A 17,397-nucleotide genomic window follows, 5' to 3' on the forward strand; every position below is an offset into this window, starting at 1 on the left:
CCTTACTGGGCCTCTGTTTTCACCTTATAGAATGAAGAGGATAGAAATCAAAAGTCCCTAAATCAAAAAAGTGCATTCGAAGGGGGAAAAATGCATATCAATATAAATCTGCTCTAAATTAGTCCCCTTGTACTCGAATTCTCCCCATAGGAGCCTTCTATGTCTCAGAAAATTTAGTTCGGGCTGAAGAATGACCAAGTGATGATTGAAACAAAAAAAAAGGAATAAAATTAGGAGCCAGGGAAGCTTCATATCTTAGTATCCATGGCTGAGTTTCTCTAATGAATTATGTACGAAAGACAGAGACTATCTTGTTTGACTGGCTCGGCTGCTACAGTTCTAGATGGTTCCCTGTGGCATATAACTCACCAGCTCTCTAACAGTTTCAAGCGGCAGGTCCAAGATTGGCTCCCTCATGTAGCACAGTGTATGGATGGGAGATCCAAAACAGCTGGGCAGGTAGTTCCCTGTCACGGACAAAAAGTAATCCTTTCCCCTGTCCAAGTGCAAAACCAGAATGTCTTCAATTTTGTCTTCACCTGAGTTGAGCTTTGTAGCCGTGGTCTTATTTACAAATAGCTCCAGTTCGATCTCAATGGCAGAATCTGAGGAATAACATTAAAAGTAATGTTGGCTGGTGAGAGGCCAAGAGGAAAGGGGACAGAGGGGGCAAGGATCAGGCACAAAGGGCTGGGAAAGGAAATAAGACGAATCAGCCAACCAACAAGTATGTATGTGCTCAGCACTCAGAGGACACATGAACAAGGAGTTTATAGTCCAAGTGGGAATATGAAAACAACAAACAAAAACATGTGAAATAGGCCATTGCTATGAAATCCAAGTACAAAGGAGCACAGCTCAAGTTAGAATTATTAATAGAATTGAAGGCATGGATCAAGGCGCTTGCCCTGGGCCAGGTCAGATGAAGACACCTGATCCAACAGAAAATATAATGCAAATATCAGCCTGCGAACTGTCCACAAAACAGGCTTAATCCCTCTGCCACACAGCACGATGCAGAGTGCAAAGGAGCAGTCAGGGGAAAGACATGAATGGTACATTCCAGGGCCAGATATAATTTCTGGATTACCACCCCGTTATCTTTCCCTACAAGAGCAGACGCTGGGAGCTGATTATAGTGAGGCAGACAGTGAAAATGGGTCCTTCGACAGCAGCACCTGCTTCCCAGAGGTCTTCTGTCTTCTCTTTCTGTGAAATTATGGAACACATAGATGGCTGAGAAAGCTTTTCAAGCTGAACTCCTGCCCTTTACTGTTTTTATATTTTATTCATGGATGGTTCACATCCACAGGGCTTTTAGAAGTTTCAATCAGACAACAAAACACTCAGGAACAAAAAAGCTTATTTTAGGAAAATAGGCAGGGTAGAGTGTTCCCCAAACCAGCAACCGGGAAATTAGGAAGAGAGGCCTTACCTGGCAGGAGGAAGCCTCTGCTGGGGTTGGCATTCAGCCACTGCTTACAGTAGGACTCTTCGTCAGGCTTGTTGATGAACTCAAACTGACACGGCACTTGTCCATTATGGATTATAAAGGACTGTACTTGTAACTGCATGTACTTCACATTCTGAAAACAGAACTGGGGACAAGACCGGGACCAGTCAGACCGGTGCTCTCTTCTCGGCAACCTGCCCAGCCACCCCAACTGAGCAATCTTTGCCCTTTCTGGAAAGAAAATGAAGGACTACCTCTTTTGAATCACGTTTCTGATTTAGGCATTTACCAGGGAGGCCACAGCTCCACTAAGACCAGCTGTCTATGTTCAACCCAGGAATCCAAAAACTTCATGTTTTATAAATAAATTTCCTGAAGGAATCAAAGTTCAAATCTTCTATCTTTTATATCCAAAGACCATTTCCAAGATACCCTTTACAAAGTGCACCCCCAAACATGAAGACCAAGCACAACTTTCCAAGTAGCTGGACCTCTAGGGCATTAACAATACCCTCGCCATAAATCTCCTTTTGATTGGCTTCTTGGTATTGTCTATTCTCAACAATCTAGGCTGTAGCTCTTCCATGAAAAATCTTCAGCCCTAACTTGACTTCCTCCACTACCCATCCCTTTTCTACACTGCCTCGCTTCCCACCAACACATGTCTACCCAAGAAATTGATTCAATTTAATCTCAGTCAGAGCAAAACATTGGGAGGAAGAACCGCCCCGCCCCCCCCCCCCCCCCCCCCCGCCAGAATACCTACCCAGTTACACTAAAATCAAACACAACACCTTTTGGCTCATCTATGCCATCATTTAATACATGAATGGCCCATGTGTGGGTGAAACATAGGAGCCAAAGGTGAAAGGCTTCTGATATAGACGATCAGGAGATGAACATCATCTAAATCAACAACCCCCTCCTCTCAGCCAACATCAGCAGCCTCGCTTTAACTAGTGGCAGCCTATCAGTCAAGAAGACTAGAGCCCAGTGGTCGGACTGGTGCCTCCTGGAATTCCGAGACCTTGAAGATGAGACTTAAGTTCTATGAATAGAAGAGCCTCGTGCCAATGCTCTTAACATGTCCTTCCTACCTCTCGCTTAGAAAGGAACACAGAAGGAATGTTGGCATTTTCCATCTTATCCAGGGAGCGAACAATCTCCTCCAGAGTCTTCCGGTAACGTTCTTCATTGACCACCTTCACCTGGGAGGGAGACATCAGAGCCTGAGTTGCCTTCTGCCCATTTCCTCCTTTTCAGTAAAGAAGACATGCACAGTATTGGGAAAGAGCAGTTGACAGCCACACAGAAAGTGAAGACTAAATAGATTTAATTAATTAACAAAGAACCCAATTAACAATAGTCTCCGGAGGGTCCTCCAGAGGCTGAACTTGTGGTAAAGCCAACCGCTTCCTGATTACACTTGATCTTAGCCAAAAGGCCGAGAAGCGATTCAACCGCTTCCTGATTAGCTGAGAAGACACTGGAGTGAAAGCTTGGTTGGGAGCTCTGCCAGGTCGCAGAGCTGGGGCAGAAAGATGTCCAGTGACTCTGCTGCCTGTCAACAGGCCTGCGGCGAGAAACTTCTCTAGGGTTTGATTTAAAGTGGCATTTCTCAAGCTTTTGTAACCTGTGCTCCATCAGCTAAGATTCTGTCAGGCCTTCCCTTCGGTATTGTGAATTATAAACACAATTTTTGTCACTTTCCAATAATAAAACTTTGTAACATCCATTAGGCTTTTTTCAAGCCACCACATCCTCACAGATTCTGATATGCCTCTACCTGAACCCTCGAAAATTGGTAAAATAAAGAAACAGAAGTCACAGGAGAAGAGATAATAAATAAAGAGATGTTCAACCTGGCAATCAAAGAAATGTAATCTATAATAATGACATATCTTTTCCTTTTGGCTCATTGGGTTGGCAGAAATTTCAGAGTGATAAAATTCAGTATTAGCCAGGATGTGGGAAATAAGCTCATACAGAGTCAGCAGAAGTGGGAGGAGGAGGGAGCTCTACCTTTACTGACATAGAAAGATCTCCTAAGACATAGTCAGTAGGGAAAAAAAAGATATTCTCTCAGAACAATCTGCATAAGATGATCTCTTTTACAAAAAGAAAAAACATCCTCTGTGTTGTATATAGGACACTGACACATTTCTACATGCATAGAAAAAGGCCTAGAAAGACATAGTCCAAAAAAAAAAAAAAAAAAAAAAGGAAAACTTCCATGTACGTAGAAATACATAGGAGAAATATACGAAAATAATTATGAATTGGATTTAAATTAAAACACTGTTATTTAAATTTTTTTTTAATTTTTAAGTATTCTCTACACCCAACATGGGATTCAAACTCACAACCCCAAGATCGAGAGTCACATGCTCTACAGACTGAGCCAGCCAGGCACCCTTAAAAACATTTAAAAGCTTTCTCACACTCAGGTGGGGAGGAGGAGACCAAAACGACAAAGGTGGTTATGAGAACCAGTTCCCTACAGAGTGATCGCAAGGGGTATCAGCTCCCCACCTACCCCAATGTCAAACACTGAGCTGACAGGCTTGTGGTCACTGGTCTTCAGGGCCATGTGGCTCTGGTAACTCAGCTGAGTGATGTTCTTCCCTTTCCAGAGGACCCGGTCACACCAGGCAGGAGCACGACACTTCTCACTGAAATGCAAAGTCTGCGCTGGGGGCCCACACAGGCACACCAGTGCCCAGTGCCTGGCTGGCACCCTGGCTCAGCTGGGGAGACAGGCCAGGGCCTCCAAATGCGTGTGCATGCAGGCCCAGGGACCCAAGAAGGCACAGTGCTTCGGGCCCACCAGGGGACAGCATGTACCCTGTGGGTATCACCCAAAACAGCTGCTAGGTCTCTAAGCCAAACACGGTTCAGAATGATTCCCTGCTCTTTACCCTCCTATGGGGATGAGATGAAAAAGGCAACCTGCAAGTAAGCACTCTGTGGCCCTTAAAAGATGGTGGTGTAAACAGGCTCTGAATTCCTACTGCCTAGGTTAGAATCCTGGCTCTATACTTCCCTGTTTGGGAGGCTCTTTATTTCTTATCTCTTTTTTTTTTAAGATTTTTATTTTTAAGTAATCTCTATGCCCACCATGGGGCTCGAACTCACAACCTCAAGATCAAGAGTTGCATGCTCCAGGTGCCCCTTGAGAGGCTCTTGAATTTGTGCATGCCTCCGTTCTCCGATCTAAGAATTGAGGATAATAAATCACACCTACTTCCGGTGGCTGTAGGGATGATTAGATGAGGTCATAGAAGTGTGTGACATAATGTGAGGCATGCCATAAGCACTAAGAAAAACAATAAACTCCTATGTAGTGACCAAGTACAAGCTAAGCTGCCTAGAATCATCCTATCACCCTAAGCATAACTGAAAAGTAAATTATTGTGGAACAAAGCCTAAGGCAGTCGAAAAGAAAACATGTGGGAAGGTAGGGCTGCTGAATGAGCAGATACTGAGGGAAAACGTTTGACCAGAGTGCAAAACACGGGGAAGTCATAGGATTCCTATCTCCTTCTTTAGGTCCATAGGGGCAAGTGCTTCCCGAAATTTCTGGGTTTCCATTTGCACAACTCCCTACCTACCTGGTGTCCCAGTCGTCGGAGCCAGTATCATACTTATACGTGGGCTGGAACGTGAGCTCGCCTTCAGTGAAGCCTTCGAAGACAGTCTTGGCCGTGACCTGAGTTTTCAGCTGTGTAAAAGGATGGAAGGGGGGGAAAAAACAACAACAAAAAAAACAAAAAACCTCAAGATAAAAAAACTGAAACCTTGAATTAGCAGAGGAAAGGGCTTTAATCTGGAAGTTGAACCCTAACCTAAAGGGAAAGGCCCAGGAGAAAGTTATTCTGTAAGATTCTGAGAACGAAATCCTAGGAAGGGGAGTAAGCTGACCACTCCTTTGCCTGCTGTACAGTTTTTAAGGCTCTTTTCTAAGAGTGTACCTGCATCCAAGGGACCTGAGTACCGTCTTACTGAGATGTCCCTAAGAGGATCAGGTACCAACAGACACGGAGCTTCTCCTTCCAAGTATCAGACATTTCATGTGCGTAACACAGTTGTTCCCACTGTACATGGAGAAAGGACTACATGGAAAAGGGTCTGGAAAGATACAGTACAAAAAGCAAAGGGGACTTTCATGTACGTAGAAATAGAAGTATACCAAAACAAGTATGAATTAAATGTAAATTTAAACAGTTTTCTAAAGGAGTTTATCAAATGAGTTATTTGAACCGGGGGAAGCTCTGTGCCTTGATGTCCCCCCTCTGCAAATTCTGGATTGGCAAGAGAGTCTGCCCCCTGGGGCTGTTGGAAAGAACTGTCAGCTTAGAATAGTGCCTAGTGCATCCTGAGAATAGCCAGCATTCCTCCTGCTGCACTCATTTGAGGAGCTCCTTCCAGATCACACTCTCAGGGAGATGAACAACCACAGGTGCTCCTGTCTCCTCCCGGGGGGACCAAGCTTGGCCCGTCATGGACTGATGAAGAACTGCCAGCTAGCACTGGACACAGGGTGGCAGCTATTCAGGGGACAACAGTTGCCAAATTCCCCAAAATAGGAATGCCTAAAAAAAAAAACTACTAAGGAAAAGGCCGCAGAAACAATAAAAATGTAGATATTAACGTAAGAGGAGTCTTAAATCAGTATGTAAAGACCTTAAAACCATCTGGAAAGCAAAGAATACACAAAACAGGTACTGTTACTTGAAGACAGACCAGAAAAGAAGGCAAGAGGAGGTCAGCAGGAAACCGCCAGGGAAGTTAGAATGCCTCACTCAAGAATACAGATGCAGTAAACAGTTTTGAGCAGATTGGCTTAATGCGGAAACAGGAATAAAAGAGAAAAAAACACGTAAGGAAAAGAAAGGAACTGGAGAGAAAAATGGTCAAAAAGGAGATGATTCCATAAAAGAAAGACACAACAAAGTTGAGATGTTTCCCCCTCTGACTGATGTGCATCAGGGGACAAAAAGGTTAACAGAAAGACTGAGACTGGTGACAATAAGAAGGCGGCTACAGACTAAAAAGAAAAGGGACTTGAACCTTCTGAACAACCCTGACCACTTGAATGGTTTTGAAACCTACAGGGACGAGTAGCCTCAAGGAAGCCAGCGAGACACACATCTCTTGTCCTGTGAAATGGCTCATGCTCTGAGCAAGAAACGCTGACCCAGACCACAGTGGAGAACAGCAGGTTCCAGAACTGGTTCCTGGCAGGAGTGAAGAAAGCCGCTCAGGAGAAACGGCTGTCATTTACACTGGACAAGTCTGGTTGAAGAGCAGGAGGGGGCAGAGGAGGCTCACTCAGAAAACAATTTAACAAATCATCTTAAACACACTAAGGATCTCTATGAGAAACTTGGCAACCTTTTAGCCCCTTCTTGAATAAATGAATGAACACGCAAGCACCAGGGGAAAGGGAGGGGGAGAGAGAGACTGAGAGAGAGAACACATGTTCCTGCCCCCAAGGGGGATGAGGCGCCTCGAGGGAAGAGCCGATGGGGAAGCAGCCATGGATGAGGGAAGACAGAAAAAAGAGAAATGACAGGCCATCAGCTTCTCAGGGAAGCCTGCCCAGCGGAGGAAGAAGAGGCCGAGGGTTGGGAAGCCAGGCCTTCCTGTGTCCTCACAGTGGTGGGACAGCTGCCTAAGAGGGCACAGGTGGCTGTGTGTACCTGATCATACGCATATAGCGTCTGGAAGGCCTTCTCCTCGATGAGCTTTTTCACCGTTTCCACATCCAGCTCTTCTATCCTGTAGTTGAGGTCCCCCAGCCACAAGATCACACTGTGAGGACAGAGCACAAAGTTCACAGTTTAGGCGGGACTTCCCCCATCCTCGCCAGGGTGCTTCTGACAGGAGCGCCCTGAGACTCGGCTTCTTGGGGGCTGGGAGGGAAGGGACCCAGCTGTTCAGGAAATCTTGTCTCTTGCCATCCCATTTCACGCCACGGCTAACATGCTGCTGACTCCGGGACCTTGCTCCTGTTTCATGAGAAACAGCCTGGAGTCGTCCTGGACTACTTTATTCTTGTGTGGTTGGAAAGACAGCCTAATCAGGTCTAAAAGCAAGACCACCATTCACCTCACTTCTGGGACGAGGCACCAGAGATCAAATACTGGGTGTCATGTCGATTGCTCAGGGACCCCGCACCAGATGATGCCATCATGTCGCCTCCGTGCACATCGCAGTCCACAAAACACTCTCCGCCTTTGTTTCTAGAGCTGAGTTCCTCTGAAACAAAGCTCAACCTTCACAGGGGAGTCTGAGTTAAACCCCCACTGTATCCTTGGTTGGCTCTTTGTGCGAAGTGTGGCAGGTGTTTTATTACACCTGCTGCTTTGGGAGAAGGATAACCAAGCATTCCCAGATGACCGTGCACATCCCATAAGGTCCGCTACTGCTCTATCTGAAGCCAGCAGCCAGGCACTGGAGAATGCATAGCAGGAGACACGCACAATAAATGCACCCACGAGCTCACAGCAGACAGACTGACATGCAAGCTGCCACCTCCCAAACTAGGGTGCCAGAGGTTCAGCAGAACGGAAGACACACTCCCTGCTGGGTTCCCCGGAGAAGGAAAGCCATCCCATCAGCTTCCAGAACGCCAGTGAGCTCAAGACAGTTCCACCACCGCGGCAGGCGGGATGAGAGGCTTGAATCTGTGTGCTCCCTGGCAGACACCATGGCCCCAATGGCTTCTTCCTTTTTCTAAAAGAAGTGGCACAAGCTTCAAGTGTTACCGTAAAGCCTGGGATTCTAACATGCCGTGAATTTAGACATACGGGAAGTTTTAGAGATTAAGGGAACAAAGATCAGCACAAGATTCTCTAAGCAGCTGTAACTACAACTCTAACGGTGAATCAAGAGGTTTAAGACTAAGCGAAGGTATACTACTGCAGTCCAATTTCAATCACATATGCTTCTGGAAAGAACAGATGTACAGGATCCGAAAACATACTTCTAAAACCTTGCGAAGCTTGCTGTAAAGCTTGACAAGCTCGTTCTTTGGTTGCTTCCCTCCTGCTATTTATCGAGGCAGACCCGCATTAAAATAAACCAACGTTTTTCTGGGGACAAATGACGTGGGACCAAGATGCCAGAGATCTGCCGGATGGGGAGTTGAGAAACCGAACATCTCATGGGACATAACCCGCGTGGAAGCAAGCGCTGGCTGGAGCTCCCACTCGGGCCGTGGGAGGCCTGCCCCCAACGCAACAGGGGGAGCCCCAGCTCTGCACAGCAGGAGCGGTGAACTGCTTGGGCTCCACGCCCAGACTCACTCGTGCTTGCTGATGGTGAGAGGGGGGAGGCTTGGGTCAGCCTGACAAAACTGCATTCGAGAACAGATGTCTTTATAGTCCTGGTTCCTCCTCTCACACTCTTCTGTGTGGGCTGCCAGGTGAGAGTTCACGACACAGATACTGGTGTTGTGGAGCTGGAACCGGATGGCCACTCCTCCCTTGTTGCCCTGTGGAAAAGAGCCCGACAGAATCCGACTCGCCACCTCGTCGTGTTGGTCGCTCCCGCCCGCACACCCTCAAAACGTTTCCTCTTCAAAATGATCCTGACAGGGAGACGAAGCAGTGTGACTGTCTGTCTTTGAACAGGTAAGAAAACAAACCCCAGAGTCACTGGCTGGAGTGACTAGCCAGTCAGTGGCCAAGCTGAGTCCACTTTTCACTAAGTCACAGGCAAGCCACATGCTTGCCCTTCTCCACAGGAAGCCAAGCTCTTGCAGTGGAGTCTAAAAGTGGGACTGTGGGAGCCTCAAGACAAGAAAATTGCAAACCTGTTATCAGCATTCTTTCCTTTTTTTTTTTAACTTTATGTTGAGATAGAAAGAGAGAGAGAGAGAACAAGTAGAAGAGGGGGGGAGAGAAAGAGGGGGGGGGAGAGAATCTCTCTCTCTCAAGGGGCCTGACCCCATGAACCGTAAGATCATGACCTGAGCAGAAACCAAGAGTCGGACACACAGCTGACTGAGCCACCCAGGCGGCCCTGGCGCTCTTTCTTTATCTTGGTTTCCCAACAGCGTCTCTGCAACATATTTCATGGGCGGAAGGGGCAGATCAACTAGAGGCTCCGGCGTGGAGCGGACACGGGGATACGTGCTAATGGGGTAAGTCAACTGAATGGGGTGAGTTCACTGAAATCCGACCTCTGAGCGGTCCGCTCCATCTAGCCGTGCTTGAACGTCCCGTTCATCTTGTCATACCAGCACCATCCAACTGGGGCGCGTGCAGTCATGGTATCAGGACACACAGTGTCAAAACCTTAGGGGTCAAGGCCACCGGTGTTGCCAAGCATACCGACCAAAACCTCACCATCCTCCCCATGATTCCTGTCCCCACGGTCTCAGCTTCCACCTCGCAGATGTGCGCCGCGTGTTCCTGTTTGACGTACAACAGCAGCATAATCCCGACCAGTCGGATGAGCTTCACCTGGACAACAGGGACAAACATTCAAGTCACGGCATGAAACACAGTCGAAAACGGGAATAAATGTCCCAGAGGAAAAGGAGTCTTGAAGTTGGTTGGCTCAGGGTGCTAATGCGTCTCCTTCTTCCGAACAGGACACAGGGTGATCACCTGTTCAGCTCACTGAACATGCTACGTGATAACCTGGACAGCCTGCCAGTGCCAAGGCCTGCGTCTTTCCTACCCACAGCACCTCTTCTGGAGGACTTGGAACTGAAATAATTAGGACTGGCTTTTGATAAAGGTCACAGGAAAAGTCCAAACGGTCTTCGAATTTCCCTGCGTGGCAACACAAAATTAAAGGTCACTGGCCCCTCTCTTACCTTTGCGTATTTGGCATCTGGATGAAGACCTTCTGATACAGCTTTAAACCACTCTTCTTCCTTTGGGGTATCATGGAAGAAAAAGGCCTCCTTACTCAGGTCAAGCTCCTGGAACCTATTATAAGCAGCAAGCGGTCAGACAGAGAAAGGTAGTGTGCGAGACAACCCGTCCTCAGACTGGTTTAGATGCACATGTCCTGGGTCTCCAGCTGAACTGCAGGCCCCTCGAGAGGGGAGAAAAATAAACACTTGAAGCCAAGGGACTAAGTGCTAAGGAACCACCAGCACTTTCATGGGCAGCCACCCATTTCCTCTCTGTAACCAGCCTGTGAAGCAGTTAGAAGCATCTCCATTTCACAGCCAAGACCGCTATTTCACACAAGCACCGAATGGCAAACTGGGGGCCACGCCTGCGTCTATATAAATTCCAAATTCTAGGCCCTTCCCACTTTACCATACAGGCTTCTTTGCTGCCCCCACCCCATCCATAGTGCCCAGGACAGTGGTAAGAAGACAGAAGTATGGAGGGGGAAAAAATGACTGATGGCGCTTTTAAAAAAGCTACCCTTCCTGCCCTGGCAAAAAGAGATCTTTGCTTTATGACTGACAAAGTGTTGAATGTGTAAGTGATGAAAGTCAATTCAAGGTGTAGTGATTTTAACAGGAGGGTTGCACTAACAATTAAATAATAGCATTTAAATGCCAAGCACATCACTTTAATGGTGCCGGAAATTTGTTTACCACGAGTAAGAACATCAAACAGAGAAGCAGCTGTTATTAAGCACATGCTCATTTTTCAATCCCTTCACCTGCTGCGAAAACACAGTTATACATTCATGTCCCTGTCCCTTCAACCCCAGCTGTACTTTCTCGAGATGTAGAGGCAACCGAGAAGAGAGGCACTCACCCTACACAGTACACATCTGGGGCCTCAATGCCATGGCTTAGCCAGGGCCGGAGGCATTCTTTGGGGGACTGGCCATTCACATTGTACGTTCCCACAAAAAACCTGTCAACAAAGAGAACTGATGAGTCACTTGGGAGGACTATGGACGTGACAGGGGAAAGCATCCTATGCTGACTTTGCCCAGTTTCAGTCTCTTTGGGGTGGAATTCGAAGACAAGAAATGTCACATCCAACTTAGACCAACGACTGTGGCACCAAAGGGTGACTTTGGTGCTTTCATGAGGACTTCAAACAGGACAGGCTTACTCTGAACATTCCTGTTTAGCTTTGAAACACATTAGAGAGCTATAATCCACAAAATGATTCTTCATCCTGTGTATGCTAGGGAACTGGGGGGGGGGGGGGGGGGGGGGGAGAAGTACCTTGTTACTTTCAGAAGGAAAGCAACAGCAGTGTTCACAATAAGTGGTTCTTTATATACCTGGAAGCAATGTTACCTTGTGTTTATAGTCCCAGTGCACGGATTTAAAAAGATCTAGCAGAATCCTGCAACCCCTACTCATTTCACTTCCAGTAATCTTGTCTAAAAAGATTACCAAACACTAACTTCAATTCACTAACTTCAACTTAAAGGACTTTCTTCAGGGACACGCAGATGGCTCAGTTAAGTGTCTGACTTTGGCTCAGGTCATGATCTTGTGCTTTGTGAGTTGGAGCCCTACACAGGGCTCTCTGCTTTCAGCGCAGAGCCTGCTTTGGACCCTCTGTCTCCCTCTCTCTCTCTCTCTGTCCCTCCCTCGCACACGGGCTCTCTCTCTCTCAAAAACAAATAAACATATAAACAAAGAAAGGACTGTCTTCAATGCATACGTGCTTTCGCTCTCCCAAAACTAAATAAATATACACTCAAAGGCCTGGAATGACCAAGAGATATGCAAATTTCAGGATATCATTCCTTCTTCTGGCCCCTATGTCTCTTCAAATATTGCTGTAACTATTTGCAAGTTGTGTCACTTCCGCTCTACCACACCTACCACCATGCCTGGCCAGAGAAGGCACAAGAATAAATGCCTACTAGTGAAGAGCGAAAGGAAATGATCATTTCGAAAATGATGGGAGGGACTCCGCAGAAGGATTTGCTTCCAAATCCAGGATACGGGGGGTTGGGGGGAAGTGCTTACATTCCAGAGAGCTGAGAGATCACCTTGCTTTGAAAACAGTCCACCCAGTTAGCTACCTGAAGTTCTGGATATAGGTATAATCCTCTTCTCTCTGCACCAGATGTGATTTCACTATTGTATCTCGCAGTCCGAACTTCTGAATTGATAAAATATGAGCCTTGTCTGATACTGTGATAGTGGAGGAGTGCACCATGTTAATGATGTCAGACTTGGATTTATTCTGTCTAGAAAAACAAAGAAACAGAAATTTATCATATTCTGATGAGTCTCCCCATGACAAAATACATGAACATAAAGCTAGAAGTTTCTAAAGTTAAATGCATTCACTAAGACAACATTATTTCTATGTGCAATTAAATAAACTTACATGTTGTCAACCATATAGCACATTGGTCCAGAGATTTTCTGATAGAGATCTCAGATTGGGGGGGACCTTGAAGACATACTGATCTAATCCCTTCCTTTTTCAAATAAGAAAAATGAGACCTAGCATCATCAATGGTCCACCCAGTTGGATGGTCGCAGAGTATGGATTAGAACCCAGATTTGACGGTGCTCTTTCTAGACCCTAATGCTTCATGTAAAGAAACTATAAAACTATCCAGATCCTTTGACTTGACAATTCTACTGTATCTCTATTCCACAGAAATAATCAGAAATAAGAGGAGAACAAGAAAATCTGTATTTCATTTTTATTTGTGCAGTTTTAACAGTCATACTAAAAATTATTCAAATGCCAACATTTAAAGTTAAGCAAAATAGAGGCGCCTGGGTGGCTCAGTCGGTTAAGCATCTGACTTCAGCCCAGGTCATGATCTCACAGTTCGTGAGTTCGAGCCCCATGTCAGACTCTAAGCTGTCAGCACAGAGCCCAGAGCCTACTTCGGATTCTGTGTCTCCTCTCTCTGCCCCTCCCCCTCTTGCGCGCGCGCGCGCTCTCTCTCTCTCTCTCTTTCTCTCAAAAATAAACAAACATCAAAAAAATTTTTAAGTTAAGCAAAATGTAAAATTGGATAGATTTATCTAACAGAATCCTAATAACAGCACAGAAACTTTTGTTGATGATAACTTAATGAATTAAGATATACGAAGCACCCACAACAACTTCTGACACTGAATAAATAGCTACAAGTATCTGGTATTGTATCAAGTACATACTAATTGTAAGTGAGCTGAAAATGACAGATCTACCTATCATTTAAAATTCAGGGATTCCAGGAGTGCCTGGCTGGCTCAGTCAGTGGAGTGCACCACTCTTGATCTTGGAGTCGTGAGTTCAAGCCCCACGTTGGATATAGAGATTACTTAAAAAAAATAAATAAAACTCAAACAAAAATAAATAAAGTTCAGGGATTGTTGGCTACTGCTTCAGTGCATAATTAAAATACTGACCAAAACAAGTTTTTAATCTATCTTGACCAGATGAGATTCCGGCTACAATCAGTAGGGGGCACTGGTGTACAGGCTAAATATAATAGCATATCAAAAAAAGAGAGAACATAAAAGCGGAAAAAAGTATCTTCAGAGTCCGGAAACTCCTAAAAGAAGGAGAAATAAAACTGTTTCTAATCTTCTACATTTCTAAGGTAGGGTTATACTGCCACTTTCAAACTCTAGATGGGCTACTTGCTAGGTCTGGATCTTGGGTACATTCTATAAAGTCTCTTCTTCACCTGTTTCTGTAGCTGTAAAACAGAGAAAATAATGGAACCTATGTCTTAGGTTAAAATAAGATAATCCAGGTAAAAGCACAGTGCGGGGCATACGCAGTAAATGCTCAGGAAGTGTCCAACATCTCTTAAGCCAGCCACCTTGGGACAACTTACATCATGCACAGAAATGGTCTCAGTTCCATAATGAGGAAAATTGTGGCCCTAAGAGACACAAATGAAGGGAGAGTGCATTACCTTATGAGCAAGCTGTCTGCTGTATCCTGACCCCAAGAGCTTTGGTCCACAAGCATGCCTTTCCCATCTGACCTTGAATCATCAAAGTCAAAAACACCTAAGGGGAGGGGGAGGGAATGAAAACACACTTACATATACTTTAATATACAGACCCCCCACTTCTCAAATTGTAGTCTAGGAATCACTGGTTGTCCACATACTTCTTGAAAGCACAGGAAAGGTCTGTGCTGGTGTCTGAGTGAAGCTCCCAGAGCACAGAGAGAGGGAGAAAAAACAAGCATTTCATCCAGAGATCTTTACTTCTGAAAACATAAATATCCCACTGGTCTGACTCCCTTCTCCTAGAGACAAGAGTGCATTACAGAAAGAATAAAACTTTGAAAATCTGCAGACCTAAGCTCCATCACCAGCTCTATTTACTGACCTCTTGACTTTGGGCAAGGCTTCAATCTCTCTTAATGTCAGTGACTTGACCTACCCTGCCCTTCTCACAGGTTTACTGTAGGGATCAAATAGTTGACATGTAAGAACTCTGGAAGCCACACAGCATATTATGAAATATAAGATAGTGATATCACTCCATTTACTCCAAGTGGAACTTCAAGGAGGAAAGAGGCAAGGGTCAGAGATCTAACACTGGAAAGGGTCTAAGTGCTCTAGAGAATGGGAAGCACTTGTCATTGTTAACAAATTGCCTCAAAACCAAACAGCAAACCAAGGACTTTCAATAAATAAATACTTTGACACTGTTGTTAAACCAAGATAAACCTGAAAAGGAAAATTAATCTGCCAACAGTTTCTTGGCTCCTTAAAAGCCCAATCTGTGGGATGCCTGTGTGGCTCAGTCGGTTAAGTTTCAGACTCTTGATCTCAGCTCAGGTGTTGTTCTCAGGGTCGTGAGTTCAAGCCCCATGCTGGCCTCCACGCCGGGTGTGGAGCCTACTTAGAAAATAAATAAGTAAAAAGCCAAATCTCTTGTCAACAGAAAACAGCAATGGAGAAGCCACGGAAAGATGCTGCTTCAACACACAAGTTACCAGGAGCACTGGAGGGATGAAACATCACGAAAGAATTTTGCGCTGAAGACTATTACTAAACATGGATTACTAAACATGGATTTTCAACCATGCATTCACAGGAACCAGAAAAAAACAAACTTCAGAGTTGAAAACACACACATACACACACACACACACACAATTTGAAACATGAAAATAATTACATTTCAGTACCTCCAATCAATTCCTAAGGCCTTTCAATTTTGCCTCCTAAAGGCCTCTAAATCAATATATTCCAATGTCACCCTACTAGCTCATGTTACCAGCATCTCCCTGGAATGACTTCAAAAACCTGATTAATAGTCTCCTGGCCTCCTTTCTCACCCCACCATCTCTGACCCGAACTCTACACTGTGGCAAGAGGATTTTTTTTTTTTTAAAGGAACGCTAATCACATCACTTAAATCTTTTAAAAGCTTCCCATTGGATAAACCCAACCCTCCCAATATGGCTGCCAAGTCTCCTTCTGGTCTGATTCCTGCCCACCTGTCCACCTGCATCTTTCACCACAGTCCTCTGGCTCCCTGCCCCCTGGACTGCCACAGTCTAAGTATATTAAAGTTACTGCAGTTATACCATGATCCCATCAGAAACCCACTTCCTTCTTCCTCATTCTGCTTTACACGGCTTACTCCTACCCATCCTGGGGCCAGGGACTGGCAAACTTCTGCAAAGGGCAGAGTGTAAATGGCCGAGGATCTGCAGGCTGTACAGTCTCCATCACAACTATTTGACCCTGCTGTCATAAGGTAAAAGGAGCCATAAGCAGGGCTTTGTTCCAATAAAACTTTATTTATAGACATCGAAATCTGAGGATTATATAATTTTTAAATGTCACAAAAAATTATTCTCTTCTAATTCTTTTCAGACATTTAAAACTATAAAAACTATTCTTAGCTCACAGGCTGTACAAAGCAGGCAGTGAGCTGGATTGGGCCCATGGCCTGTACTTAGCCAAGCCCTGCTATGGACCACATCTCCAAGGTCACTTTTTTTTTTTTTTTTTTAACGTTTATTTATTATTGAGAGACAGAGAGAGAGACAGAGAGTGAGCAGGGGAGGGGCAGAGAGAGAGGGAGACACAGAACTGAAGCAGGCTCCAGGCTCTGAGCTGTCAGCACAGAGCCCGACACGGGGCTCGAACTCACAAACTGCGAGATCACAACCTGAGCCAAAGACGGACGCTTAACCGACAGAGCCACCCAGGTGCACCCCCCCTTTTAATTTTTTTTTAACGTTTATTTATTATTGAGAGACAGAGAGAGACAGAGAGTGAGCAGGGGAGGGGCAGAGAGAGAGGGAGCCGAGGTCACTTCTTCTAAGATGCCACCATCTCTGACTCCTAGATAAGGTCAGATGCCCTTCCACTGGTGTTCCCACAGCTCCCTGTACGTCTTTCATTATAGCCTAAATTGCTGTGTATTATAACTGTTTCTCCCCCTGGTTAGACTGTGAGCTTACTGGGGACACAACTATGTCTGATTTATTCATCACTGCATCCCCATCATCCAGCATACCAGCCAGCACACAAGCAGGTCAATCACTCAACAATTCAAAAGAAAATACTGGGTGAATATGGATCCCTTATGTGTCTTATATAAATACGTAACGTCTAAGCTCAAGTCTGTAGTGTTCTTTTGGAATGTTTCGGGCCATCTTCCCATTGTGTTCGGCATACAACAAAAGTAAGAAAGGAAACTACATCAGGTTGTTTCTAGACTTCTATGACCCCATGGTTAGCTAGTTATCTCTGAGACCCAAATCCCCAACTGTATCTTACCTCTCTTGCTTTACTCTCATTGAACTCTAAAGCTTAGACAGCCAAGGTACTTGAGCTAGTGAATGGCATACGGGGACACCTATTAGAATGGTTGAAAACCAAAAAGCTGACTCTACCAATTGCTGGCAAGGATGTGGAGCAAGAGGAACTCTCATGCACTGGTTGTGGGAATGGAAAATGGTACAGCCACTCTGCAAGCAGCTTGGTCGTTTCTTACAAAGCTAAACGTAGCCTCAACCATATGATCCAGCAATCGCACTCCTAGATACTTATGATTTGAA

General features: G+C 45.4%; 1 protein-coding gene across 1 annotated transcript in view; it reads right to left on the minus strand.

Moving 5' to 3' along the window:
* The window catches only part of INPP5B (inositol polyphosphate-5-phosphatase B), a 49,101-nt gene that overhangs the window by 6,427 nt on the left and 25,277 nt on the right, over positions 1-17,397 (minus strand). Inside the window, 12 exon segments of the mRNA XM_042996638.1 lie at positions 370-605; positions 1,436-1,598; positions 2,551-2,661; positions 3,990-4,125; positions 5,065-5,174; positions 7,156-7,267; positions 8,764-8,951; positions 9,808-9,924; positions 10,284-10,398; positions 11,191-11,292; positions 12,428-12,595; positions 14,279-14,375. Coding sequence (XP_042852572.1) covers positions 370-605; positions 1,436-1,598; positions 2,551-2,661; positions 3,990-4,125; positions 5,065-5,174; positions 7,156-7,267; positions 8,764-8,951; positions 9,808-9,924; positions 10,284-10,398; positions 11,191-11,292; positions 12,428-12,595; positions 14,279-14,375 — 1,655 coding nt within the window.

Source organism: Panthera tigris, chromosome C1, assembly GCF_018350195.1.
Source record: "Panthera tigris isolate Pti1 chromosome C1, P.tigris_Pti1_mat1.1, whole genome shotgun sequence".
Classification (NCBI taxonomy): Eukaryota; Metazoa; Chordata; class Mammalia; order Carnivora; family Felidae; genus Panthera; species Panthera tigris.